This window comes from Ahaetulla prasina, chromosome 6 (genome assembly GCF_028640845.1).
Source record: "Ahaetulla prasina isolate Xishuangbanna chromosome 6, ASM2864084v1, whole genome shotgun sequence".
NCBI classification, from domain to species: Eukaryota; Metazoa; Chordata; class Lepidosauria; order Squamata; family Colubridae; genus Ahaetulla; species Ahaetulla prasina.
In genome coordinates, this window is record NC_080544.1 from 61849217 (window position 1) to 61877216 (window position 28000).

Below are 28000 nucleotides of genomic sequence, written 5' to 3' on the forward strand. Positions count from 1 at the left end.
CCGCCGAGTCACATGCTCACCTGGAGTGGGAGGAGCCCAGAAGTGTCTCCCAGGGCCGCTGGACTCATCCCGGCTCAGAGCTCCAGGTCTCCGTAGGGTGGCGGTTGTAGTGTTGTAACGACCGATCCCTGGGCCTGCCTGGTGCGGATCTCGCTTCGGCAGTACGGAGCCTGCTTGCGGGCTTCCTTTTCTTTTCTTTTGCAAGGAAAACCCGGGGATCTGAAGAGCGGAGGAGAACCCCCCCCCCGCGTCTCACACAAAGTTTGTGCGTCCGGAGGGCGAACTGGGATCTTGCCTCATGCGGAGCGAGAGAGCCCTGAGCCGGGCTCAGGCACGCAGGTCCTTTGAAGTTGCACCCTGGGACTTCGGCCATGGGCAGCTGTGTGGGAAGACAGCGCAGAGAGGGGCCGATCACCCCGGGAAACCAGCGCAAGCGAGCAGGTGAGCTCCCCAACTAAACCGTCCAAGCGGCCGCGGGAAGGGTAGCTCAGATTCTGCAAATACTGAGACGGTCTCCGTACAGCACCCCTCCTTAAGGCCTAAAGGGGGAACCACGATCCTTGCTTGGGCACCGAGCGCCACCCGTCCCAAGCCTGAGAAAGGGTGCCTCCGCGCTCTTTTTCTGCCCAGGTGTGTGGCTCTGATGGGCGTGCAGTGAAGCGGCATCTCTCTCTCTATAGCTTCCCTCTTGCTGGAAATAGAGAAGTTACCCTCCTGGGTTATAGAGTTCTGTAGATTTATTTGGTTATTCCGTTATTTCCCATTATGAGTGCAAAGCTTTTGGAGCAATCCCAGTTTTAACAGGTCCCTTGAATTCCTTGTTTAGGAATTTGGGATGATTTAGAAACTTGCCTACTCGCTTTATGTAAGAGCCAGTCCAGCCCGTCTCACCAGGTTGAAGTGGAAACCGCTGTGCCTCCTCTTCTTACTAATGCAGACATGCTAGCTGGTTTAAGGACTGCTTTGGGGCTAGCAGGGTTTCAGCACACATGCTCGATCAAAACATACTCCTAAGAGACAAATCAGAATGATTTGTGGTTTCATCCTATCAGAAACACAGATTTGGCTTTGCTGTCTGATTTTTATGCACCCAAGAATACGGGAACCCTCAAAACATATCCTAGAGAACTATTGTATTTGCTACACTCAAGAAGTATGGCCTTCACCAATATTTGGATCAGAAATCCTTGTCTGTTTCCATGTTCAAAGTTCCTGTGTAAATTCTTGCAAGTTGGGACACAGAATCTGTGCTGCTTGAATGCATGCATGTGATCCTTTGTGATGTAAAGCCATGTGCATAAGACCTGCCCTGATTATTTAGTCCATGTCAGTCAATAGCATTATTATTCCCTTTCTAGACTGCTAAGACCTGTCTCACTCTGCTGTAGTTGCATTAGTTGGATCAATAGCAGAAACTGTTCTAAACCTAACAATCTCATCAGCAGTATTTGACACTCCAAACATTGTGGTACATAAATACTGATAAAGGATTTTTGAGGATGGAGCAGTCCTGACTTCAGCAAAAGAAAAGCCTCAGTAATTAAATAATCAGAGGAGGATAGAAAATTTAGTTTCCGTGCTTCATTGTTCAAGATTAAAATTTGTTTTTAAAGCTGCAGATTAATCTCCCCATATGCTTTTAAACAGCAGATAAAAAAGGGGCGAATGACCAATGAACCCTTGCTATTTTCTGCTTCAGGGAACTCTATTGTGAGAAGGATTATTTTTGGGTTTCAGACCAGGAGATTTACAGCTGCTATTCAGCTTTCATTAAACAGCTTGTCCTAAGATGCCCCTCCAAGATAGAGTAAGACCTCAGACTTCGTTGAGAGTTCTGGGGAGACTGATACCATTGGTCACATACAGTGCTGTATTCTGATTCCTGCTATTTTTGCCTCTTCTTTTTTAACAAGACCGATCTTGTAAAACAGAACCAGTCTCTGGAGGGCTAAGGTTTGTTTGTAGCTACTTGGAACAGAGTGAAAAGAATAATGATACAGACTGTCGCAAACATATGTGGAGTTATGCTAACAGGGAGTACGAAAAATGATGTAAGCGATTGTGGATAAGAAAAATACATATAAGAGAATGATTGTTTAAAAAATGAAAATGTAAAATATTGTATAATTGTATAGAGAAAAAAGATACCATAATTGCAGAGGATGTAGTCAAAGGGAACAGTTATTCTTTAAAAAGGCAGAGAAAATGCAGAACAGTTTTGATGGAGAAAGGAAATGAACAAACAGCCTCAAGCAGAGTGAATAGAACTAAAAATAGATCTGATATTGTGATTTGGGATGAAACTAAAATGACCAAAAGCTTAGAGGAGTATGAAATATTGTGATTTATCAAACAGTAGAATTGAAACAAATGCTATAAACAGTATCTAAGGGAAAAAATCATATTGGAACATTGAAAAATAAGTCTGTAGATAGTATAACAGGAGAAATACTGATTTATAGATGTGATTTAAATATTGAGTGACTACATGACTTGTGTAAATTGTGTGTGAAATCTGCATCTCTGCCCGACAATTAAAAGAATGTGTTGTTCCCATATACTGAGGGAAAGATAGCATTAGTAAATGCAGAAATGACAGTTTTGTGGGGAAATACTTTGCATAATTTTGACTGAAAAGGAATGGCCAAAAATCTAGGCTTGCTTTATGCTGGACAAGAGCTATGTAGACCAGAACTTGTAATTCCACAAGTCATTGAGATGTAATGTATGTGAAAAATAAACTATATTGCGTGTTTGTTGACATGCAATATAGAATTTTTTTGTAGAAAATTTTTGATAAATAGGTCTGAATTATGAACTTGGGTAAATAGGAAGTTGGATTGCTGAAAATGATATGAATGGTATATGATGGCAGTAAAGCATGTGTGATAAATGGAATGCGTAGTGTTCAACATTGAGCAGGAAATATTACAAATGTGTATGATATTTCCTTGGTTGTTTAATGTAGAGATGGTTAAATGTTTAAGGAATGCTTGTGGTAATATTAAGACTTATCTGGATTGAGTGTGAAGTGGTGTATACTTTTAGGCAGACAGTGTTATGAGAACCTGAGTGATTCACATTGTATGATGTAAAAGGAAGTATGTAACTGAGAATTGTCCAAAGCAGCTTTTCTTGACAAGGAAAATGGAATGAACAATTGCAAGTTATACTCAAATAGTGAACAACTAGAGCAAGTAAATTGTATCTTGGTAGAATATTAAGTAAGCAAACATAGATGAAGAAATGTTATAATGCATGCAAGTGCTGGTAGAATAGTACTAGATACTATGTGAACTGTTAGAAAGAAAGAATGTTGTTGAATGAAATGAAAATTGTTATGTATAAGAGCATGCTTCTATCTACTTTGTTATATGCTTGTGGGACTTAGCTACATTAGAAGAAACATAAAAATAAATTGAATGCCCTGAGAATGAGGTACTTAAGAAATGTGTAGTTGTACAAGAATGAATGAGTGCTGAACTGGTGTAGGAATACAAAATGGTGATCAGTACAAAACAATTATATTGGAGATAATGAAGATCAAATTGCAACATAGATATATCAGAAAAGAATGAATGGGCCAAGAGGAAAGGGAAACTGAGCAATTCATAGTTGGATCGAGTTGATGTGATCCTCAAAAAAGAGAAGTGAGATGTTTAAAAAGCAGATGGCACAACAATGTGTGAAGCAATGTACAGGCATGTCAGAAGCAAAAATATAAGGATAGGATGATATGGAGAAATGTAGTGAATGATGATAGCATAAAACTAGATTTACCGTAATTATATTTCCCTTTTTTTTCCTATTTACTCTATGCCATAAATTTCTTTGGTTTACTATTGTCTCTTGATTATTGTACATGGCATAATATTGCTTACTGTAAAAAAGAAGAACAATGTAGTATCAATGGTATTTCTTTTAAAATTCTTGTGTGAAAGACCAAGATTTCCTTCTTAATTTTATTTTTTTGGAAGATCTGAGAGTGCACTTTAAAATGAAAAGTAAACTTCTTGGCATAGTTTGCAAATCTTGGGCAAGAATATCTAATTTTCTTCATGGGGATCACTGAAATATCTATCACTAATAGCTAGATTGTGAGAAATAGGAAAGTCTGTAGCTTGGTCATGGATGTAGGCTTTCAGTGTACAAGGTCCCAAGGTATTTTTAATGCAGATTTTTCAAGATTCAAAGCCTGACAAGTTGCTATTGTATAGTTTATATTGAATTTAGATGATTCCAATAATCTTGGGGTTTTTTTGTATTCCTTGCTATATTTCCTTCCAATGTTAAGAATTTTTACTGTTAATTAGACAGAATTTAATGATTTGCTGATACAAGAAGGAAGTATTGTGAGAAGTTAAACTTTTCCAGAAGAAAAATGTATTATTATTAATCCTTTTATTAATTAATCATTTTATGCATTAATTTTATCAGCATTTCAATTTATTTGCTTTAGGCTGCAGTACTAGTATTATTGAACCTAATAAGATGGGTCTTAATATGAGGTCAAAAGTTAAGATTGTGATACTAAATAATACACTTGCTGTCATAGGAAGCTGAGTAGCTTTGACTTCTTATAGGATGGCACTCAAAGTATGTATTGCTGGCATTTTGCAAATATGAGATTGGATGAATATCAAACACATAGCACAAATACATCCCTAATAATGTTTAAAAAGTATTAGCTAGAAACTACTCAGTAAAATGATATTTTTGGATTAAGAAAAAGATATTTAAAATACTGTGGAGTATGGTTTATAGTGAAATTTCAGAGAGTTGCAGGATAGCTTTTACCCCTTTTTTCCAGTAAATATGAAATAAAATATTCTAATTATTTAAGAACACTGAAGTTCTATGGAATTTAGAGCTAAGGCATTTTTACTCTCTAATTATCCAAGTGTCAAAGGCTATTATTCTGCTTTCCGGTCCTAAATTATGGGTCCATTGTTGTTAGAAAATCATGTGCTCCACCCCAGAGATGACTGCATTGGTGTTATGGGTGGAATGATAATTCAGTCTTCATTCAATAGCATTGTTTGGGCCCAAACTATTTTGACAATGCTCCTGCAAATTATGAATCCATTGGCTTATAATAAATTGGATTAAATAAAAAACCATTCTTGTGTCTACATAGATGGATAAACAGTGTGCAAATGGTTAACATATTGATTTGATATACTGATAGGTTTGTGAAATTCCCTGACTGGGAATTCTGGATTTCATAGATCAGTTGATGAGTCAGCTGCATCTGTTACTAATTTACATATCATGAACCATAAACTCATATAAAGTTCCAGAATGCTAAAGCAAAGCATACATACATACCTAGTCTAAAAGTAGTTTGTTATCTAGTTTGGGTGCTATATGATATGATTGATGTGTTTATTCTCTTTGAACAGTGTGATTCTGGAGTACACCCTGTTAAAACAAGAAACTGGCCCCACCAAAGGACTGTGGAACTGACTCATGCCTTTGCTTTGCTCATATAGCCACTGATAGCAATTGCATGTCTCTTGCTTCCAGTAATAATTACTATTTTGTAGGAGGCAAAAATGAGAAACGGGAAGTAGGAGGGGTGAATAAGTGGGTAAAGACAAACCCTTGTAAGCTATATTTTTCCAAAAAGGAGGCTGATTACCTCTCATCAGATGCTTGTATATAATGTATGTGGGGAGGGAGGCATTTCTTAACTAAGATTTCTCATTCTCCCATATTATTCTCCCATATTGTTCTCATCTGGTAGAAATAAAAGCAGCGACATCAACTTAAGTAGATCCTTCCAACGTTGGTAATGTTTAATGCCTTAATATTTAAGAAATTATGCCCTGTATTTGATTTCCAGAAAGTAGTCACAGACAGCAACATAAAGTAAGCAGTATGTAACAACATTAGCCAATTTGGAAGCTAAGGGAACATTTATCTTTGTTGGTACTTGACTGGTGATTATCTGGGAATATCAGAGGTTGGCCAGACTGGTAGTTTAAAAATACCATTAATAGAGTTAAGCTCAATTTAGATGGATCTTTTACATTTTCAAAAAATAGTCACCATAGCAATTTACAAATATAAAAACATAAAGACAATGGCAAATCATTAAAACACAGTTGCATAAAGTCGAAAATAACAATAAAGATAAAAACAGCTGAGCCAGAATCAATAACTAACATAAATAACAATAGAGTCAAATGCTTATTTGAAAGTAAATGTCTTCAGTTCCTGGTAGAAGATGCCCTAATCTCTAGGGGCAGGAAACCTATGCATAATTGATCTGGGCTTCCTGTCCAAGAATTGTAGTTTCAGCATTAGATTTATTTTTGCAGGCATACAGGCAATATGAGTAGAAGTGCCAGTTGGGATAAGTGATCTTGTATGCCTATAGCTTACTGTTGCTTAAATTGTGTAAAATAAACCTTACTGGGTTTTATTAGCCATATCACGAGTGTAAACTCATGCTGCCTTGCCCACATGGAGTTTTCATTGGCCTTAATATAAAGACATTTAAATTGCAGCATGTGCAACAAATTTCCTTGTGTACCAGTGATGTTTCTTTTTCGCTTCTCAGATCCTTTCTTTTACCCTGTTTGCTGGCTCCTACATTCTCTCTCCTAACTCCAATATTCCCTCTCCTGGTGTACTGCTTCTGTCTCAACTATACAGGTCCAGTGAGTTAGGAGGTTAGAACCTTTTCACACTAGGATCCACATCTTGTGAAGAAACATTCACAAGGCTGTTAATATATTTAAAAATGTGCAGTAATTATAACCTTTGGTACAAAGTATATTAAACTGGAAAAATACATAATTGGTTTTGAAAATTGTCATCTTTAAATATTCCATATCTTCCAGTTTAAAAAGCACGCAACATGAATAGTCAAAGAACTCTGACTAAAATAAATCAGGAAGACATAGGAATATTGGGCCTGGATTAAATTTGTAAAATGACAGTTAGGAAAAGTAGATTTTTTCAGTTTGTCCTATCACCTTTATTTTTTATTATTTCAGTCTAGGCACTAGAGAAGCTGTATCAATACTGTACTGGTAACAAAATTATATGGATATGCATATCAATTAGAAATTCTTGTCAATTTTTGAAAGTAATTTTGTATTCGGTTTCTAAAATATCTTATTTGACACTTGTAGTAATGTTGCTGAAGTTTCCTCTCCTGGTTTTTTTTCTGCACATGTATAATCTTTTGTATGCATGCTTTGGCTAATTTTGTACGCATACTTTGGCTAATCCTGATTTTACTCTGATGTTAGAGTAGAAATAGGTTTCATGGCATAGTGACTGGTCTTTGTCTTCTTTTTGCATGCCATATAAACCTCATTAGGTGAATCTACTTCTTCATAAGCCAACATCTTAGAAGTACTGATAAGAATCTTCTTCTCACCTGTAACAGTCATCAATTAATTCCCAATCCCCAGCTTCCAGGCCTGTTGTTTGTTTTGCTCAGACGGTATTACCCAGCTGTCTTCCCATATGGGATCCAAGGTAGCAGTCTCACCTGGGACCCTAAATTTAGATTGTGCTGCTTGAAGGCATGGCTCACAAATTCAGTAGAGAAGAATTTATGTTCTTAGTTTAGCAACTAAAAGGATCAGGTTTAGTGTATCTTATTCTAGTATCCACTGAAGTACTCTTTAATGCAGTGCACTTATTTTGGCATATTCTTGGTCTTTTTGCAGAATAGAATTACCTATAATTGTCATTCTGAACTGTCAGAAGCAAATTAGGATGAGTGTTGTGCATCTTTGATAGTCATATAAAAATATTTTTTCAATTGCAGCTGGTCATGTCATCATTCAGCCCAGCCGAGAAATAGCACTAATCAAAATTTTCTGTCCTACTGTATGAAATGGTAAAATAGAAGTTCCATCCTAGATGGCAAAATATGATGACATTGGATCCTATCTCTTCTGTGCTGAATTAACCATGTGGCTTTCACCAGAGTTAGAACCAAGCATCATAGGAGAACCAATGGTGGCAAGGCCTAGGTTGACGAAGCTTTTTCAGCAGAGTATTTTCATTCTCATGCTGCTTAATGCTAAATTTGTTTGGCAGTGTTGTGGCTGGTCTGCTCCAGTTTTACTCAGTTAAGGCAAAAGATAATTGGAGCTGAAGAGAAGAAATATTCTGTATGACATAGTACAGCACAGCGTAGATGTCACGCAGGTAGTCTTGACAATTCCCAACACCTTATAGCTACCATCATTTAATGGACAGGGTAGTTCTTGGCTAAATCATCAATCATTTACAGCTTCAAGAAGTGCACTTTCAAAAAAAAAGCTGATCTGTCTATTTTCTTGCAGAATGTCTCTTTTATGCAAAGTAATTTGTCTTCCAAGGACTCATACAGGGCAGGAAGAAAGAGAAAGTGGGCACAGCTGTGTGCAAAGGACATGTCTGGGCAAGAAGCTGTGGAATAGAATTTATATAGCATACACAGCATCTTGTTTCAAGCAAGACAAGTAAAATATAGGATGCATTCTCCCTTTCCATACGAAAGAGGTTGCATTTATACTATAGTATGACTGTGATGATTCCTCCAGATGCTTCCACAGATGCCTCTCTAGATGTTAGTTCAAAGGAGTATAAACTAGTGACGGGCACTTCAGGAGAGGAGTTGGTCAGTGGCTCTGAGTAGCCAACTGAGAGTAATTTGGCTGAAGCATAGCTGCAGCAGGACAACCCTGAGGCTTCAGGAGAAAGCATTAAGCTGCAGCCAGTTAGTGATAATGTTGAAGAACTGCCTTCTGCACCTGATCTGAGAACTTGCAGGGCAGAGAAAAGGTAGGAGCAGTGAAGGTCAGCCTGATTACTCACAAGGAGGCAGCTTGTCCCTGTTGATGAGCTGCACCAGAAGCTATTTAGCACAGCAGACAGATATTGTGCTAAATGATACTGGGAATAATGTGTACCATTCCTAGGTGATCACTGTGATTCCAATCTTGCCTTGTGAACTCTGGACTTTTCTTGCCTCATACACACTCTTGTATTGTGGATTTAATTTTGCCTACTGGATTTGCCTGGTTTGTAACTTTCAAGTACCAGCCTTGGTCTGCTTTTGGCTGAACTTGATTAGGACAGTTCTGGGTTTTTAGTAAAAGGAATTTTAATAAACCCACTAGCTCACCTTTACGTGTGCCTGTGAGTGAATGGGACAGCACAATGACTTTTCTTTAGTTCTGTACAGGCAGGCCTTGATTTATGACCACAATTGAGCCCAAAACTTATGTTGCTAAGTGAGACATTTCTTAAGTGAGTTTTGCTCTATTTTACATCCTTTCTTGCCACAGTTGTTAAGTGAATCACTACAGTTGTTAAATTAGTAATACAGTTATTAAATGACTCTGGCTCCTCCATTGACTTTGTTTGTCAGATGGTTGCAAAAAGGGATCACATGATGCCAGATACACTGCAACCGTTATAAATATGAACCAGTTGCCAAGCGCCTGAATTTTGATCACATAACCTTGGGGATGCTGCCCAAGGTTTTAAATGTGAAAAACTGTCATAAGTCACTTTTTTTCCAGTGCCATTGTAACGTCGAATGATCACTGAATGAACTGTTGTAAATCAACTACCTATATATACAGTAGTATCACAATTACCTTTTTAATATTTATGAATATTTGTTGCTATATTTATGTAATCAGTTTCCTGCTGAAGGGCAATTGTTATGGTTTGCCGATCCTAAAACAAAAATATCTTTTGTAATTTGGAACTTTTGAATACATAACCCTTCTGCTGGTTACATATATCACATGAGATGTGGTCAAAGCTCCTAAACTGCTCTTTTGTGGTCATATTTTGCAGGGAAACCTGCTTAGGGAAGTTGAATGGACAGTTTGTGAATCTACATGTCTCCCCCTTCCTTAGGTTTTCTCCCTTTCTCTGTTTTTTGGGTGGAAAAATTGCTCTTTGTTTCCTCCTTATTTGTTTGTCTTTCTACTGACTAATATATTCGTGAGCTCCAAATATGCAAACCAACACATATGCACATTTTCTAAATTCAACTTCATATGCATTTTTACCAAATCAGTGTTGAAAGAACATAATAAAAGCTATATTTAATCAGAAGGAAAGCCTCTCTGGTGCAGTACAAATAAACCTCAACTTACAACAATTCACTTAGTGACTGTTCAAAGTTACAATGGCGATGAAAAAAGTGATTTATGACTGTCACACATCACAAGTATGATAGTCACACTTATGACCATTACAGCATCTCTATGGTCATGTGATCAAAATTCAGACACTTGGCCACTGACTCATATTTATGACAATTGCAGTGTCCCAGGGTCACGTGCAAGGGTGAAATCCAAACTTTTCCCTACCAGTCCTGTGGGCGTGGCTTGGTGGGCGTGGCAGGGGAAGAATATTGCAAAATCTCCATTCCCACTCCACTTCAGGGGAAGGATACTGCAAAACCTCCATTCCCACTCCACTCTGGGCCCAGCCAGAGGTGGTATTTGCCGGTTCTCCAAACTACTCTAAATTTCCACTACCGGTTCTCCAGAACCTGTTAGAACCTGCTGGATTTCACCCCTAGTCATGTGATTTCCTTTTGTGAACTTCTGACAAGCCAAGACTATGGGGAAACCAGGTTCACTAAACAACCATGTTACTAACTTTACACCTGCAGTGATTCACTTAACATCTGTGGCAAGAAAAATCATAAAATGCAGCAAAACTCACTTAACAAATGTCTCACTTAACAATAGAAAGTTTAGGCTCAACTGTGGTCATCCGTTGAGGACTACCTGTATTTTGTTTTTGAGTCTATGATTCGTACAGGAAGTCTAGAAGCAAGAATTAAAGGTAGGGTCATATCAACTAGTTCTCTGTTCGTGAAATTCAGTCTGTGTATGGTAGTTCAAAGAATAAAAATGTTTGCAGCCTAATTTTTTAAAAAAAATCTCTACTGCCCCACTTAGGTCCATGATCTTAAGATTACTTCATTTGTATCTATCTCCTAGATTCATGCCCCACCTCATTTTATGTTTTAAAATTAGGATGTAGGATGATACGGAGTAAAGGGTGAGCTTGAACCTTAATCTTGATTGCTATTATGTTGTCTATACACTGAAAATTTTTTAGAAGATAAGATAAAAAGGGGAACAATATCCCAGTGCTTAGGTTAAAAAGTATACCCACCTCCCAGACAAAAAGGTAGAGAGGCCTGTTGAGCATTTAGAGTGCATCCTGGTTAGAAGATGCTGTGGAACGAGTGTATCAGTTGCATTTTGGGAAATGGGTGTTTGTAATTGACTAACATCACAATATCCTGTTAGACAGACCATAACATCCTTTCAACTTTCCAGATATGTCTAGATCCAAAATGGTTGGGGAGCTCTGCTCTGCTCTATCCCATAAGTGAAAGAATGGAGATTGGATAGACTCGGGAAAGGTACAGATGTCATTACTGTAGTCCCCTTACATGTTTTCTTTTCTGCAAATTCTATTGTTGATAACAATAGGTACAAATTTATTTAAATCTTATGTGAAATTACATCAATTCAAGATACCGTAGGCACTTATTTCTTCTCTCTTAATTCTCTCTTATTACTCTTTAGTTTTGGTTTTCCTTCATCAGGAGTCCTTTAAAAGCATCTCTTATGCCAGTAATCTTTATTGCACCTTTTATTTTGCTTGCATGTTAGCCTTATGAAGCAATTCCAAAAATCCAATTCAATGGCTGCTCTAACAATACACAATCAAAATTTTTAATCCTTTGAAAACCTCACAAAGTGCACCTTATCAAGTAATGAGCTACTGTAATTCTTCTTGTTCCAAAAAAGCATCTGAAGTATTTTGCAATGTTATGGTTAAACCAGTCTAGCAACTTGAAATGAAACCTGTCTTCTTCTTCTCACACACGTATGAAAATTTTGCTTCTGTAGTTTACCTGTCTTATGTTGTGTTTCCTTATTCATTGGAAACCAGATATTTAATATTACTGGTAGACATTTATCCTATTTTAAAAATATTTTTATTCTATAAATTCTATGATTTTATATGTTTTACATTTATTCTGTTAAATTCTATGAGATTCTTGGTATTTAAGCTATACAAATGTTAGCTTTTATTCCCTTACTGCAGCTTTTGTTTTTACATTTCTCAAACTCTGAGTGCTGTAAAACAGGGGTCTTGAACTTTGGTAACTTTAAGCCTCGCGGACTTCAACTCCCAGAATTCCCCAGCTAGCTTTGTCAAGTCCGCCAGGCTTAAAATTGCTAAGGCTGGAGATCCCTGCTGTCAAGATGCCATTATTTGTTTTTGCACTACAGTACATATACCACTATAATCACATGTACCATATACTCAACCTTTTCCTTTATCATATATAATTGTAATTTAGATCTTGCTTGCCACAGAGATGATTGAGCTAGATATCAATGGAAATAAAATATTTTAGTTATTAAGTAAACTGCTGTAAAGCACTATGGGGTGGTATATAAGTGCTGTTGCTATCTTTCACATTTTAAAAAATACCAGCCTTGGGGTATTGGCCTATTCTTTTTTAGAGTGCTCTAAATATTTTATATATGGCATCCAAACAATTATGCTGTGGCTATATGCCTTTATATCACACTTGCATTAAACTGTCTGTCTGTCTGTCTGTCTATCTACCTACCTACCTACCTACCTACCTATCTATCTATCATGTTGCGTGAATCCAGTCATTGTGATTTGTAAGGAAGCATGACTCTGTTTTCTGGAAGGGCAGCTGAACTGTATAACAAAATGTAGGAATGATATTTAGGCCTTCCTGAAGTTTGGACTGAAAAAGCAGGCTTGTCTACATAGGGTAAGGTAAAGATAAATGTTCCCCCACACATGTGTGCTACTTGTTTCCGGCTCTAGGGGCGGTGCACATCTCCATTTCTAAGCTGAAGAGCCAGCACTGTCTAAAGACGTCTCCGTGGTCATGTGGCCGACATAACTAAACACCAAAGGCGCACGGAGCGCTATTACCTTCCCACCAAAGTGGTCCCTATTTTTCTACTTGCATTTTTTTACGTACTTTCAAACTAGTAGGTTGGCAGAAACTGGGACAAGTAAGAGGAGCTCCTTCTCTTACACGGCACTAGGGATTCGAACTGCTGAACTGTCGACCTTCTGATCGACAAGCTCAGCATCTTAACCACTGAGCCACTGCATCCCTTATCTACATAAGTAGACACAGGTTTATATTTTCTACTTCAGTATAGAAGGATAATTTGCTTTAGTTATTAGCCATTTTTCCTTTATCCACCTTCCTTTTCAGAGGAGTCAGGGGTTTTAGGCTTTCAGAGATCTCAAAGGATTAGATGGAGAAGGCTAGCAGCTCACTTTTGAACCATAGGATGAAGGTTTCCATCCCATTAAATAAAACGTTACTCCATAGAGAATGCTAAATAAACTAACCTTTTGCTGGGATTTTCACATGATTAAGTTGATGAATTTACTTAATACTGGACATACATAATATTTAAATAAAATTATAAAGGTTATTTAGCTTTGAGGAAGGATGGTTGGGATAATGCATTTCCAGGGTGTTATTAAACATCTAATGACGTGAGAGTGACTGGCATTGATAGTAATTACAGTGAAATATTCAGCTATTGTTGATTCATTAACACTTTGTTGATATAACTTCTGTCCTATGTGACCTGGGCCATTGTAGAAAGGTCATCTGTCCCACAGCCTAAAAGGTCGTAATACTTAAAATACATAATATTTACTTACTTTTGGTCTGAGGTAGCTGCTTGTATTTCTTTCTCTCTGCAGATGATCCACTTCAGTTGAGATACTGTTAGTCCTTGACTTAACAACCACAATTGGGATCAGAGTTTCCAGTTCTAAACAAGGTGATTGTTAACTGAGTTGTGCCCCATTTTATGAACATTTTTTGCCCCAATCAGTAAGTGAATTATGTGATTATTAAATGAATCTGGCTTCCCCCACTGACTTTGCTTCTTAGAAGCTGACTGGGAAGTTTGCAAATGCCAATCACATGATCTCGGCATATTGCAACTATAAATATCTACCATTGGCCAAGCATCCAAATTGTGATCACCTAACTGTAGGGATGCTGTGACGTAAGTGTGAGCACTGGTTGTAAATCATTTTTTTTCAGTGCTGTTGTAATTTCCAGTTGTTAAGTCAATGACTAACTGTATTTTTTCCAAAGGCTTGTCAAGGTTGATTCCCCTTTTATCACATCCAGTTCAATCAGAAGGTTAAAACGTATGGCCTAACTTGGCTAATTGTAGCATTTTGAGGGCAGGTGTAACGTATAAGGAATAGATTGCTACAGAGCGAAAAGGTTGGAAAAACTGTCATAACTGATTAGCTTCAGTGACAATATCAATGCACCTTGTAGCCCAGACCTTGTTTTTTTAGGATAAATAGTTTATTAATATGTTAACACCTTTTTCCACTTCCTATTCGTAAGTTTACAAGTTGAAATTTGTTACAGTAAAAGGATTATAAGTGCTTTTACAGGTAATCCTTGACTTACCACTACAATTGAGCCCAAAATTTCTGTTGCTAAGTGAGACAGATATTAAGTGAATTTTGCCTCATTTTACATCCTTTTCTTGCCACAGTTGTTAAGTGAATCACTACAGTGGTTAAATTAGCAACGTAGTTGTTAAGTGAATCTGGCTTCCCCATTGACTTTGCTTGCCAGAAGGTCACAAAAAGGGATCTCATGATCCTAGGACACTGCAGCCATCATAAATATGAGTCAGTTGCCAAGCATCTGAATTTTGATCATGTGACCATGGGATGCCTCAATGGTCATGTGAACAAAGGTCATAAGTCACTTTTTTGGTCCCATTGTAACTTTGAATGGTCACTAAATGAACTGTTGTAAGTCAAGGACTTCCTGTAGTTGCTTCTGGCCCAGTTCTGAGATTCTAGTTATGAAACGGGAAGGTAGCATCCCAATAAGTAGTACTTGATTCTGCCTAGCGACTTAGCTGATAATGGCTGCATGTTTTTGGAAGTTCTGATTCTGTACATCTGGCAGTCACTTGGATGGGGAGCTAGCTAGAGTAGGGGTCTCCAACCTTGGTCCCTTTAAGACTTGTGGACTTCAACTCCCAGAGTCCCTCAGCCAGCAAAGCTCTGGGAGTTGAAGTCCACAAGTCTTAAAGGGACCAAGGTTGGAGATCTCTGAGCTAGAGTATGCAGCTATGGCAATAAAACATGTCCATATAATTTCTTTCTCCAGGGTCTTGAAGTGGTAGAGAGAACAATCTTGAGTTCTCCCTGTTTGTCAGGCAGGCACACTTTGACATTGAAGCTTAGCAAATAGGGAGTTAGAATTTGGAATTTAATTAATTTTAGTTGCTTAATTACATTCCCATCTCTTGATTCAGAAGTTTCACCTAAAATTGTTACTTAACTGACTTTAAACTGGCCTGGGCGTTTTTTGCCATTAGTTCAGGATTTATTTTTTATTTATAGGTCAGCTTTAATACTAGGCAGTAAATAATACCCTATTCAGGACAGTATTTCTTCTCTCCCTGCCAGGGCAGGCATAAAACCCACAAGAGCTACACAGTCATCATCCATAATGAAATTATCACTTTGGAGGCTTAGGGAAAAACAGACTGAGCTTGAGCCTGAGATTATTATATTTTTTTTGCCATTACAGCTTGTCTTGAGAATATGTTTTACTTTTAGCTTTCCCTCAATTTACCATCCTGTTTCGATTTCATCTGCAACACAGGCTTGAAATTCAGTCTCCTTGTGTAAGCAGCCTAGATGGGATCAGTTGAGGAATCATAGCTGGAACAAAACCTGAAATACAAGGCCAATGATATCCTAGATCCGTGATGGCGAACCTATGGCACTCACGCCAGAGATGGCACGCAGAGCCCTCTCTGTTGGCATGCACACTGTCACCAGCTGCTCTTCTGGTTTCCGGCACATGCATCCACGCCGGCCAGCTGGTCTTTGCGTGCGCCGGAGCACCGGAAATCCAAAGACCAGCTGTCCAGGGTGCATGTGCATGCAGGAAACCTGAACAGCAGCTGGCTGGTGTGCAAATGGGCACTGGCAGTTGATCTTCAGGTTTCCGGCACTCTGGTGCCGTGCACGTTCCAGTTTGGGTACTCAGTGCCGAAAAGGTTTGCCATCACTGTCCTAGATGATTGCACGAAATCCAGCTAATGGGGCAAGAAGAGCTTTCTGGCCATCCTTTATGTACACTATGTCTTAGGTTCTGTCCGTCTGTTCTTTCTTCCGAATCCTCAAAACTATTGTTAATACTGTAGCGTTTTTCAAAACAAGGAACAGAAAATTTGAATGATTTCCTTAATTTATTTGTGTCACTGACTTTGGATCACCTTGCTGCAGAAATATGCATGTCCATGTTTTTGATCTGTGAGTGGTTGTTGCTACCAAATAGTGTTGATTCTCTGATACAATTGAGTGGATGTAATCTCTTTTGAAGGAGATGGTGTCTTGACAGCCAATGAGGAACTCTCCTGTGAAATGTAGTGCCTGATAAACAGAGCACAAGGTGATCAATTCTGCTATGTACTGTCCTTTATGGAATTGAGTGGGTAGCGGAATGGGCAGGATAAGGAGGTACCCTTATTGGAAGTGCAGGTTAGTGTCTGTTCCGATGAGCTCTATGCAACAGTTGCTCTTTTAATTTTGCTCTCCGGTATTCTTGCCCCAAGCCCTTTTTTGTGTATGTACATCCAGGTCAGAAAAGCTAACTGGTCCCAGGAGCTTAGCAGTCAGCATTACACCCTAATTCCCTGAGTCAGGTTGATGACTCTCTATTTTGTGGCAATGAAGTGTAATTATTCGTCCAACATCATGTGATTTTACTGGCCTGATGTTTGTAAGCAAAGCTTTTAACTATAGACTGTTTGGGATTTGTGGATATTGTAAAGGAGGGAGAACATAGTTCTCTCATGGCTTTCCATGAAACAGAAGACACTGCTAATTATTTATATCCTTGCAGAATTTCCACTGACTGCAGTTTAGTGGGGGTTGATCAGATCAGAATTAATCAGATCAGATCAGTGTCTTCTCTTCCTGCACTATCTCTTTAACATTTGATCCTGTCTTAGAGGTTGAGCGTTGCAAGATGATAAAAAGTACAGTAAGGTACTTGGCAAGTTGGAATATGTTGATGACAGCTGGGGATATTGGTGGTGATGCCTTAGAACCAAGCCATTGCCCCATAATTTAACATTTTCTACATGCCTGCCTCTTCCCGGCTTACTGGCCAAATGACATGGATAATAAGCACATGACTTGGAAACTCATCAGGTTTGTTTCTTTGTTTTTTGTGAATATATTAGCAAACATGCCAAGGCCCAATTTTCATTGGAGCTACACTTCAGGAAGCCTTAACTGTTTCTGCTCCAGCATAAATCCTAGGGAAAATAATCCCTGTTCCTAGTCTTAAAAGAAAGGGTTCTCATTGGATTCTGCAGCCTTTCAGATGTTATGCCTCCCTTGGCTGGCAAAGGGGATTGATTATCCCAGTTAAGCTTTCTCCTTGATTTTTCTTTTATTTATCTTTCTTACTTTATCTTTTCCTATATCTTTTATACTTTCTATTAGTTTGGATCTTCCTTTTTTAAAAAAAATTAATAAAAATTATATAAAAGAATAAGTGCTAAAACATTTGCTTCTTGAGGATTCTTCTCAGGCTTTTCCAGTTGAGAATGAAAAATTCTGAAGAATATTTATTTATTTATTTATTTATTTATTTATTTATTTATTTATTTATTTAAATTTGTATACCGCCCTTCTCCCGAAGGACTCAGGGCGGTTCACAGCCAGGTAAAAATACATAATAAACTATAAATACAATTAAAATACTATTAAAAGACTTATTAAATTGGCCAGAATTAAAATTTAGAAATAAAACCCATTAAAAACCCATAAACTTAAAAAAAACTAACCCAGTCCAGCGCAGATAAATAAGTGAGTTTTAAGCTCACGGCGAAAGGTTCGGAGGTCCGGAAGTTGACGGAGTCCTGGGGGGAGTTCGTTCCAGAGGGCGGGAGCCCCCACAGAGAAGGCCCTTCCCCTGGGCGTCGCCAGACGACACTGTCGCGCCGACGGCACCCTGAGGAGTCCCTCTCTGTGAGAGCGCACGGGTCGGTGAGAGGTATTCGGTAGCAGCAGGCGGTCCCGTAAGTAACCCGGCCCTATGCCATGGAGCGCTTTAAAGACGTTCACCAACACCTTGAAGCGCACCCGGAAGGCCACAGGTAGCCAGTGCAGCCTGCGCAGGATAGGTGTCACTCGGGAGCCACGAGGGCTCCTCTATCACCAGCAGCTGCATTCTGGACTAACTGTAGCCTCCGGATGCCCCTCAAGGAGCCCCATGTAGAGAGCATTGCAGTAGTCAGGCGAGACGTCACAAGGGCGTGAGTGACTGTGCACAAGGCATCCCGGTCTAGAAAGGGGCGCAACTGGCGCACCAGGCGAACCTGGTGGAAAGCTCTCCTGGAGACGGCCGTCAAGTGATCTTCAAAAGACAGCCGTTCATCCAGGAGAACGCCCAAATTGCGTACCCTCTCCATCGGGGCCAATGACTCGCTCCCGACAGTCAGCCGCGGATTCAGCTGACTGTACCGGGATGCCGGCATCCACAGCCACTCCGTCTTGGAGGGATTGAGCTTGAGCCTGTTTCTCCCCATCCAGACCCGTACGGCTTCCAAACACCGGGACAGCACTTCGATAGCTTCATTGGGGTGGCCCGGTGTGGAAAAGTACAGCTGGGTGTCATCAGCGTACAGCTGGTACCTCACACCGAAGCCACTGATGATCTCACCCAGCGGCTTCATATAGATGTTGAACAGAAGGCGAAGAATCGGCCCTGCAGCACCCACAAGTGAGGCGCGCGGGTCGACCTCTGCCCCCGTCAACACCGTCTGCGACGGTCGGAGAGATAGGAGGAGAACCACCGATAAACGGTGCCTCCCTCCCAATCCCTCCAACCGCGCAGCAAGATACCATGGCCGATGGTATCGAAAGCCGCTGAGAGGTCTAATAGGACCAGGGCAGAGGAACAACCCCTATCCCTGGCCCTCCAGAGATCATCCACCAACGCGACCAAAGCCGTCTCAGTGCTGTAACCGGGCCGGAAGCCGGACTGGAACGGGTCCAGATAGACAGTTTCCTCCAGGTGCAAGGAAACTGATATGCCACCATACTCTCTACAACCTTCGCGCGGCGGGTTGGAGACCGACGATAATTACCTAAAACAGCCGGGTCCAGGAGGGCTTCTTGAGGAGGGGCCTCACCACCGCCTCTTTCAAGGCGGCCGGAAAGACTCCCTCCAACAAAGAAGCACTCGTAATCCCCTGGAGCCAGCCTCGTGTCACCTCCTGAGTGGCCAGCACCAGCCAGGAGGGGCACGGGTCCAGTAAACACGTGGTGGCATTCAATCTACCCAGCAACCTGTCCATGTCCTCGGGAGTCACAGGGTCAAACTCATCCCAGACAACATCACCAAGACCGCCCTCAGATGCCCCGTCCGAATCGCCACAATTTTGGTCCAGACCGTCCCAAAGCTGAACGATTTTATCGTATAGATAACCGTTAAACTCCTCAGCACGTCCCTGCAACGGGTCATCCCGCTCCCCCTGGTGAAGGAGGGAGCGGGTCACCCGAAACAGGGCAGCTGGGCGGTTATCTGCCGACGCAATGAGGGAGGAGGCGTAGCAACGCCTCGCTTCCCTCAGTGCCACTAGGTAGGTCCTAGTATAGGATCTAACTAGTGTCCGATCAGCCTCTGAGCGGCTGGACCTCCAAGAACTCTCTAGGCGTCTTCTCCAGCGTTTCATCCCCCTCAGCTCCTCGGAGAACCAAGGAGCCGGTTGGGATCTGCGCCGGGTCAGAGGCCGCAGAGGCACGACACGGTCTAAAGCCCCAGCCGCAGCCCGTTCCCAGGCTGCGGCTAGTTCCTCTGCCGTGCCGTGAGCCAGACCCTCAGGGAATGGCCCAAGCTCCGTCCGAAACCTCTCTGGGTCCATCAGGCGCCTGGGACGGTACCAACATAGTGGTTCCGTCTCCCTGCGGTGTTGGGTAGCGGTCAGAAAGTCCAGGCGAAGGAGAGAGTGATCTGACCATGACAAAGGTTCTGTGACTATATCTCTCAAGTCCAGATCCTTCAACCACTAGAATATGCTAGGCATCTCTGCTCAGCTGGGCTCCATAGAGTTTCAGACATTTGATCCTAGTGCCTCTTTTTTCATAGATAAATTCTATAGATAATAGGTATGTTTGTTTGGAAACAAATGCAGCCAATAGGCAGCCTTTGGTTTTTCCCTCTGTTTGCAGCTGGCTGTCATTGCATCCTTGGTCTGCTTAGCTAGCAAACTTCAGAGCAATTACTGTACCAGGGGGGCCCTCCCCCACTGCAGCAGCCATGGAAGAACAAGAGCCCTGTGTGAGAGGACAAGGAGGAGACTGAGGTCAAAGAAGACATGCATCACATGCCCTATTCTTTAATCCATTCAGTTAACCTCTCTCTTATCACAGGGACACAGCCTGTGGAAGCCAGCAAGGAGATGGGATGGCTGGAGAGGGATGGCAAGCAAAGGCAGTGGCAGAATCGCTCTCCCCACTGTAGCAACTCTGTTGTACCCATGTTCCTTTAATTAAGTTTACCAATTGTAAATTACAGCCGAATTGCCAGAGCAATCCCTTCTCTACCCATTTTTACCTGGTCCCTCATAAACTGGACTTCTCCAGTCTAATGCCCTCCATATATGTTAGGCTAAACTTCAAATTTTTGTGTAGTGGTTAAATCATCAGGCTAGAAACCAGGAGACTATGAGTTCTAATTTTGCCTTAGGCACAAAGCCAGCTGAATGACCTTGGGCCAGTTACTTTCTCTCAGTCTTGGTGAGAGGAGGCAATGGTAAACCACTTGTGAAAAGCCTTGCCTAGAAAACTGCAGAAACATGTCCAAGTAGTCTGTGAAAATTGCACGATCGAACCGGGCGGGGGGGGGAACACCCTTGAAACATCCACTGGCTAGAAATTTTGTCAACTAAAATCTTAAAGGTTTGGGCAATTACCACCTAAAACCAGGAAAACTACCACCAGGACCTGACCCGGGACACTTACATTGCAGCACTAGTCAAAAGGGCCCAGCAGAGATTATACTACCTGAGACTTCTTAGGAAACAACAACTGAATGAAAAACTGCTGGTGCCCTTCTACCGCTGCACCATAGAGAGTATTTTAATTTACTGCACCTGTTTATGATTTGCCAATTGCACAGTGGCAGATAGGACGGCACTCCAGAGAGTCAATGTCATTGTTCAGAGGATCATTGGTTGCCCTCTCCCCTCTTTGGAAGAGCTTTATAGGTCCTGCTGCCTTAAGAAAGTTCAAACCATTCTTAAAGATCCATCACATTCTGGGCAATCTTTTTATGTATGAACTATTACCATCTGGCAGACTGTACAGGATAATAAAAACAAGGACAAATAGGTAGAAAAACAGCTTCGATCCCAGGGCAATAACCATATTGAATTCTACAGTATAGTGCAATATCGGGTTTTCAATTTCAATTATATAGAATGTAAAGGATGTATGTTTGTGTTTTTATTTTTATAGTTATAATGTACACTGAAGACAGCATTTAATTTGTTTAATTGTTGTACCATGTGCAATGACGATAAAGTAATGATTTATATTTATTATGATTTATATTGATATATTGACCATCATTTGTGTTGTAAATGTTGTACCTTGATGAACGTATCTTTTCTTTTATGTACACTGAGAGCATATGCACCAAGACAAATTCCTTGTGTGTCCAATCACACTTGGCCAATAAAATTCTATTCTATTCTATTCTATTCTATTCTATTCTATTCTATTCTATTCTATTCTATTCTATTCTATTCTATTCTATTCTATTCTAAGTAAAGTAAAGTTAAAGAAAATTGCCGCTAAATTGTAATTGTTCTAAAAGAGCCACTTTGGATCTATTTTGATAAAAAATAAATAATTTTAAAAATGTCAGACTAGGGTTGACTTAAAGAGTGTCTTTATGACTTGTCCTAAGTGATACTGTCATATGATTTGGCTTTTTAAAGCTCTGTCTTTCAGTATTCTATACATAGCAGTGAATTTTTTATCCCTTTCTCAGTAATTGTACTTTTCATACCTGAACTGTTAGTTTTCAGCAGCTAGTTCTCTCTTGCTGTGCACAGAATGTGAGTAGCACCTTCTTTTTTTAACATGCAGCATTCTGTTTTTAAATCCTGTTGACCCTGGCATTTATTTTTTACTTCAGTCTTAGCCATCTCAATCTCTGAAATAGGATATTTATTTATTGCTTTTGACCAGGATTTTGTGTAATATTAAAAGAATACTCATTCCTGAAAATAATCATTCTCATTCTCCCTCTCTCTCACACACACATATCATTACATGGCTGCACTGCAGTAAATAACTGATTCTACTTATGAGCTCCTGGGTTTTGTTTTGTTTTTTGTCTGCCTGTAGCTAGTAGATTTCAGTGTTCTGGTGTTTTTTGTTTTTTGTTTGATGAAGGTATCTTTTCGTCAATGTACATTGAGAGCATATACACCAAGACAAATTACTTGTGTGTCCAATCACACTTGGCCAATAAAAATTCTATTCTAAAAAAAAATGCTATAACTCTAAAGTGTATTAACTATTTTGTTCATATCCATGTATGCATTATTCAGTCTTTCTTGAGCTAAACATTTTATGTAATCTTACTTAAATTAGTGTCTTTTAGATGGGTTGGAACACAATATCCAGATTGCCTCCCCCAATCTGTTTTGATGATCTAGATTGGAGGCTATCATGTCCTATTAAATGTCATTGACTTTGTTCTTATCACAGCTCTCCTTTTTAACAGAATCTTACAGAAAATTTAGTCCTGCTTTCTCCAACTTGATGTCTTTCACATGTGTTGGATTTTAATTAACATAAGCCCCATAATATTGGATGAGAATTATGGGAGAAAAAAATCCAGCAGACATGGAAAGTACAGGATAGGAGAAGGCTGATTTAATTTTTCCTTTACACTGTTTTTAGTAACGTCAGATGCTATAATCGTTAGAAAATTGATGTATGCTGCATTCATTGCTTTAAGCAACAAAGGCAAATATTGTCACTCATAATGCTTCTCAGTTCAATGATGATCTCATCTTTCTCAGAATGTGTAGCATTCTGTTTTCTATTAGTTGTTCCTCTATTAAACCGTTCAGCAGTTTTTGGTTGACGCAGCTAAGAAAGAAAAAAGCAGAAACAGTTTTTTAGCAGAATTTTAAAAATGTAAGATGAAGTTTGTAAGATTTATATAGAGATGGGGGTTGAGGAAATTGGTATGTTCAGATCAAAACATGGGAAGTCTTAAAAAAATATTAAGGCTTAAAAGGAGTTTGTGATTACATATATATGTAAAAACTCAGTCAGGGTTTAATTAATCCTATCTCTGATAAAGTAATGATAAATTAACTAGGAAAAGCTATCAGAAGCTCAAGGAGTATTGCAACTTGCTAGCATTTGAGGTAAAAAAATGAAGCACTGGTTATAAGAAGATGTCGTTAGAGGTTTTGAAGTTTCCTGCTTTAAAATGTCCCTATCTCTTTGCAGGTCGTAATGAACCTCTAAAAAAGGATCGCCCCAAATGGAAGAGTGATTACCCAATGACCGATGGACAACTAAGAAGCAAGCGGGATGAATTTTGGGATACAGCCCCTGCCTTTGAGGGACGCAAGGAAATTTGGGATGCACTCAAGGCTGCTGCCTATGCTGTGGAGGCAAATGATCATGGGCTAGCACAAGCCATTATTGATGGTGCTGGAGTTACCTTGCCTCATGGTATGTCCCTCAGTGCAGAATAGAAATGGTGTGCTAACTTGTTAGAACTTGAAGGATGTTGCTCCTCAGATCAATTCTCTTTCATTTTACTAAAATAAAAAAAGCTTGCATTTACAATCATAACATTTCTATGGAGCAAAACTGTGGTTATAGGAATAAGCAGGATTGGCTTTCTCTTTACTATAAATTGTGTATAGTGAATGGGAGGTCCAGGTCACAGCCCCTGATTTTCAGGGTGTCATAGAGTTCAGTGCTGTCTCCACTTCTACATGAAACTACAGGGTGAGATCATCCGCCATCATAGGATGAGGTATCAGCAATATGCTGATGATAGCCAGTAAAGTATCTCCATCCTGGGTAAAGTGAGTGATGCAATGGATGTTCTTTTGTGGTGCCTGGAGGCTGTGTGGGCCTGGATAGGGAACGACAGACTCCAACTGAACCTGGTAGGCAGGAGTGGCTGTGAATGGGCCTCTCTGTATCCAGGATCCTTATCATCTTTGGTCCTGGAGAGGATTGCACTACCCCAGGTGAACATGGTGCATAGTCAGGAAATTCTCCAGGACTCACAGCTCCTGATCCAAAAGCAGGTGGCAGCCATGACTAGGAGAGCCTAGGGGTATACTAGTTACACCAGTGATTCCCAAACTGTGAGCCGCGGCTCCCCAGGGAGCCGCGCCACCGCCACAAGGGAGCCGCGAAGAAGCAGCGTCCGCTCCACACGCGGTGCCGCGAGATCCCAGACGCACAAAGCCAGACACGGCCGCAGCAACCGGGACTCGCACACCGCAACTCGGGACAACTCCAAAAGCCAAGGGACCCCCGCACAGCCGCACCCACACCCCCCGCGGGGCAGGCCACAGCAGGCAGGAAGACGGCAGACGCCGACGACGGACCAAAGGAGAAGCGCGAGCTCCGGCCCCGCCCGCCCGCCTGAACCACAGCGCCCGCCCAGACCCGCCGCCTGACGAAGCAACGGCGCACCTCCCCTCCAGTCTGCCCGCGACGCCACTGGCCTCCCAGACCACCCGACACGCTGCCCAACACGGCCGCGGCCACCACGCTCGACGGCATCGGGAAAGAGGGGCTGCGCAGAAAATAGCAAAACCACCCCGTTAGTTCCTCCCAGGTGAGCCAGGCTGGAGGCGAGAACAGCCACCTCCTCCACAAGGCGGAGACCCGAGGGAACAAGGGGATCGCGAGAGGCCAAACTCCGAGACCTAAGCAGGGACCCCCACGCCTGGGAAAGTTCCACAGAGGCCGCTCCCATCAAAGGAGACGGCGCGTCCATCAGCAAAACATGAGTATGCCAAACACTTTGTAGAAACAGACTTTTTGATTAAACTCACATACCTATGTGATATCTTTGAAAAGTTGAATGTGTTGAATCTCTCTTTACAAGGAGGCAATATGCACATTTTAAAGTTAACAGAAAAGATTTCAGCTTTCAGAAAAAAATTCAGAAAAAAAGACAAAAATTTAAAAAAAAATCGGATGTACCTATTAAGGGAGCCGCGGAAAAAATCCGAAGTGTTATGGGAGCCGCAAACCGAAAAAGATTGGGAACCTCTGAGTTACACCCTTTCCTGGGTAGGGAGGATCTCATGCTCTGGCTATCTCCCATTTGGATTGTTGCAATGCGCTCTACCTGGGGCAACCCTTAAAAAGTATCTGGAAGCTTCAGCTGGAGCAGAATGTGGCCACATGAGTAATTTTGGGTGTCCAAAGAAGGGCTTTGCTCTGAAAACGGCATTAGGTGCCAGTTTGCTTCTGGGTCCAATTCAAAGTGTTGGTTATGACCGATAAAGCCTTGCACAGCATAGGGCCAGGCTACCTATGGAACTGGCTTTGTTTCCTTACATCAGTCCATCCCACCCAGTCAGGCAAGGAAGGTATGACAGTTAAAGAACTTTGGTGGGGTCCAATAAAAGAGCCTTCTATGCCATTGCTCACACCCTGTGGAATATTCACCACCCAGAGGTGCGGCAGGCCCCCACCCTCTGGCCTTCCAAAAAAGAATCAAAACATGGTTCTGTAGCCTTGAATGGGAAGCCCAGAGAAGCATGTAGCTATGCGGCTGGCAATATCCTGAAAGTCCTCCCTATGCCTTTTAATTAATTTTAACAGTATTTTATCATCCTTACCTCTTTCTAAATTTTTAAACTTTTATATATTGTTCTTATATTTTAATATTTGATGTACACTCCTCAGAGTCCCTCTCTGAAGGCAATGGGAAGTTCAAAAGTGAAAAACAAACAAACAAACAAATAGGCTTGCTGATACAAAATTGTTATTTTTTAGAGTTTAGAGATATTTTGATTCTTTTATAATGCTCTACATCACAATTCCTTCTGATACAAGGATAATAGTTCACTGGTACTAGGACCTGAGTACATAGGTACATTTTTATTTGTCACATCAGCTTCAACAGCAAAGACAACTGTTTAAGTTTCAGTCTATCTTCATTGGACAGTCATTGTTTGATTGACTTCTGCAGAATGTTGGAGTGGCTTTTTTCATTTTTTCCCATTTCCTTTCACATATAGAATTCCCAAGGATGGGTATATCTTGGGTGATGAGACAGATCTTTCATTCGTAATGGAGACGTTTCATCAATGGTCCATGAGGCTGGTCTTTTTGTACTTGCTTCTAAAACAAGAGGTGATCTTTCAAACTAGAGATTGGTCAACCTCATATATATCATAGGATAACAACTTTAAATGAAATTGGATTTTGTTTCCACAGATGTCTGGTGGGCTGCACATTTAGTTTCAAGACTTAGAAGATTTTAGGACTTTGTGATAAAACTGGAACATACTATAGAACTGGAAGACTGGCACAGGAGTCCATGGTTAGGTTTGAACAGCATCATAGTATCCGGAAAGAGGCCAAGTTATAGAGAGGAAAACTGAAAGCTTACACTTGAAAGTTTTATTTTAGAATTAAGATGATCTCAAAATAATTTTGTGATTTCTTTTTCCTTAAGCTTCTCACGCCCTCTAATGGTCTATTCACTCCTCTACAGGCTCACTCACTGAGTGCTATGATGAATTGGGTAACCGATATCAACTTCCTGTGTACTGCTTGGCACCACCTATTAACTTGATTATGGAGTGGAGTGAAGAGGAGGGTGCAGAACCTCCAGAGCCAGCACCCAATACTCGCCGTGAATTCCCACTGAAAGTGCGCCTCTCATCTGGCAAGGATTTACGTCTGAATGCCAGCATGACAGACACAATTGGACAACTTAAGAAACAACTCTACGCCCAGGAAGGACTGGAGCCTGCGTGGCAACGTTGGTTTTTTTCTGGCAAGTTGCTGACAGATAGGACCCGCCTGCAAGAGACTAAAATTCAGAAAGACTTTGTAATTCAAGTAATTGTCAATCAGCCCTCTGCACTAAGGAACTGAGCTAGAGATAGTTGGTGTGACTCCCAGTTTGACCCAGAGGCTGAGCAGAAGCCTGTGTGAGCAGGAGTCTGTTCTATGCATCTAGAGAAACAGATAGTGCACTTAAAAGCAGACTGGCGGAATCATAGCCAAAGCCTTTGAAGAGTTGCACATGCTGTCTCGCTGAAGGGCACAGTCAGCAAGCTGGGCAGTAGGACGGATGTGCAATGTTCAAAGTGGTTTCTGTTTCTCCCAATGGTTTGCTTCTCATGACTATCTGGGTTAGATTTTTACCTTCCCCAAACTCCAAAGAATTAGTTACCTCACCCATTTCTAGGCTCGGCTGGCACCGAAAGAATGCCTCCTTTCTTTCCCTTCAATTCTAGTCCAGTTGGAATTGCCCACATTGGGACTGTAAGCCTGAAATGATGGATTGTGGGTCTAGTCCTTTTCAGGGACTCAGTGTAGCTCCCATTTGAGTACTGAAAAGCTTTTAGAGAAAGCATGAAACCAAAGTGTCTCTCACATGAGAGACTATTGCCTTAGGCCCAAAATAAATAAATCGGTGGCCAGGGCTAATTCTTCTATATCTAGGTTGTTGCTTATACTGAGGTTGGCATCAAAGATGACTGTACTACAAGTCAGCTCATCCTAGTTCTACGGACAACCCCTCATCCAGATAAGGTGTGGTATGTGGAGACTGGATTGTGTATATGGGTCCCAGTGTAATTTATCAATAAAATCTTTTTCCAACTATCCA

At 40.8% G+C, this 28000-nt stretch overlaps 1 protein-coding gene across 2 annotated transcripts; it reads left to right on the forward strand.

Moving 5' to 3' along the window:
• The first annotated feature begins 112 nt into the window (after positions 1-112).
• On the forward strand, positions 113-27998 carry UBTD1 (ubiquitin domain containing 1). 2 transcript variants are annotated; one of them, XM_058187239.1, is made up of 3 exons: positions 113-441; positions 23623-23850; positions 26876-27998. In XM_058187239.1, the coding sequence occupies exons 1-3, from the start codon at positions 372-374 to the stop codon at positions 27259-27261; spliced, it is 684 nt and encodes a 227-aa protein (XP_058043222.1). In that variant the 5' UTR covers positions 113-371; the 3' UTR covers positions 27262-27998. The 2 variants fall into 2 exon arrangements, with proteins under 2 accessions (XP_058043222.1, XP_058043223.1); XM_058187240.1 differs by lacking the exon at positions 113-441 and adding an exon at positions 13834-13856.
• The last annotated feature ends 2 nt before the right edge of the window (positions 27999-28000 follow it).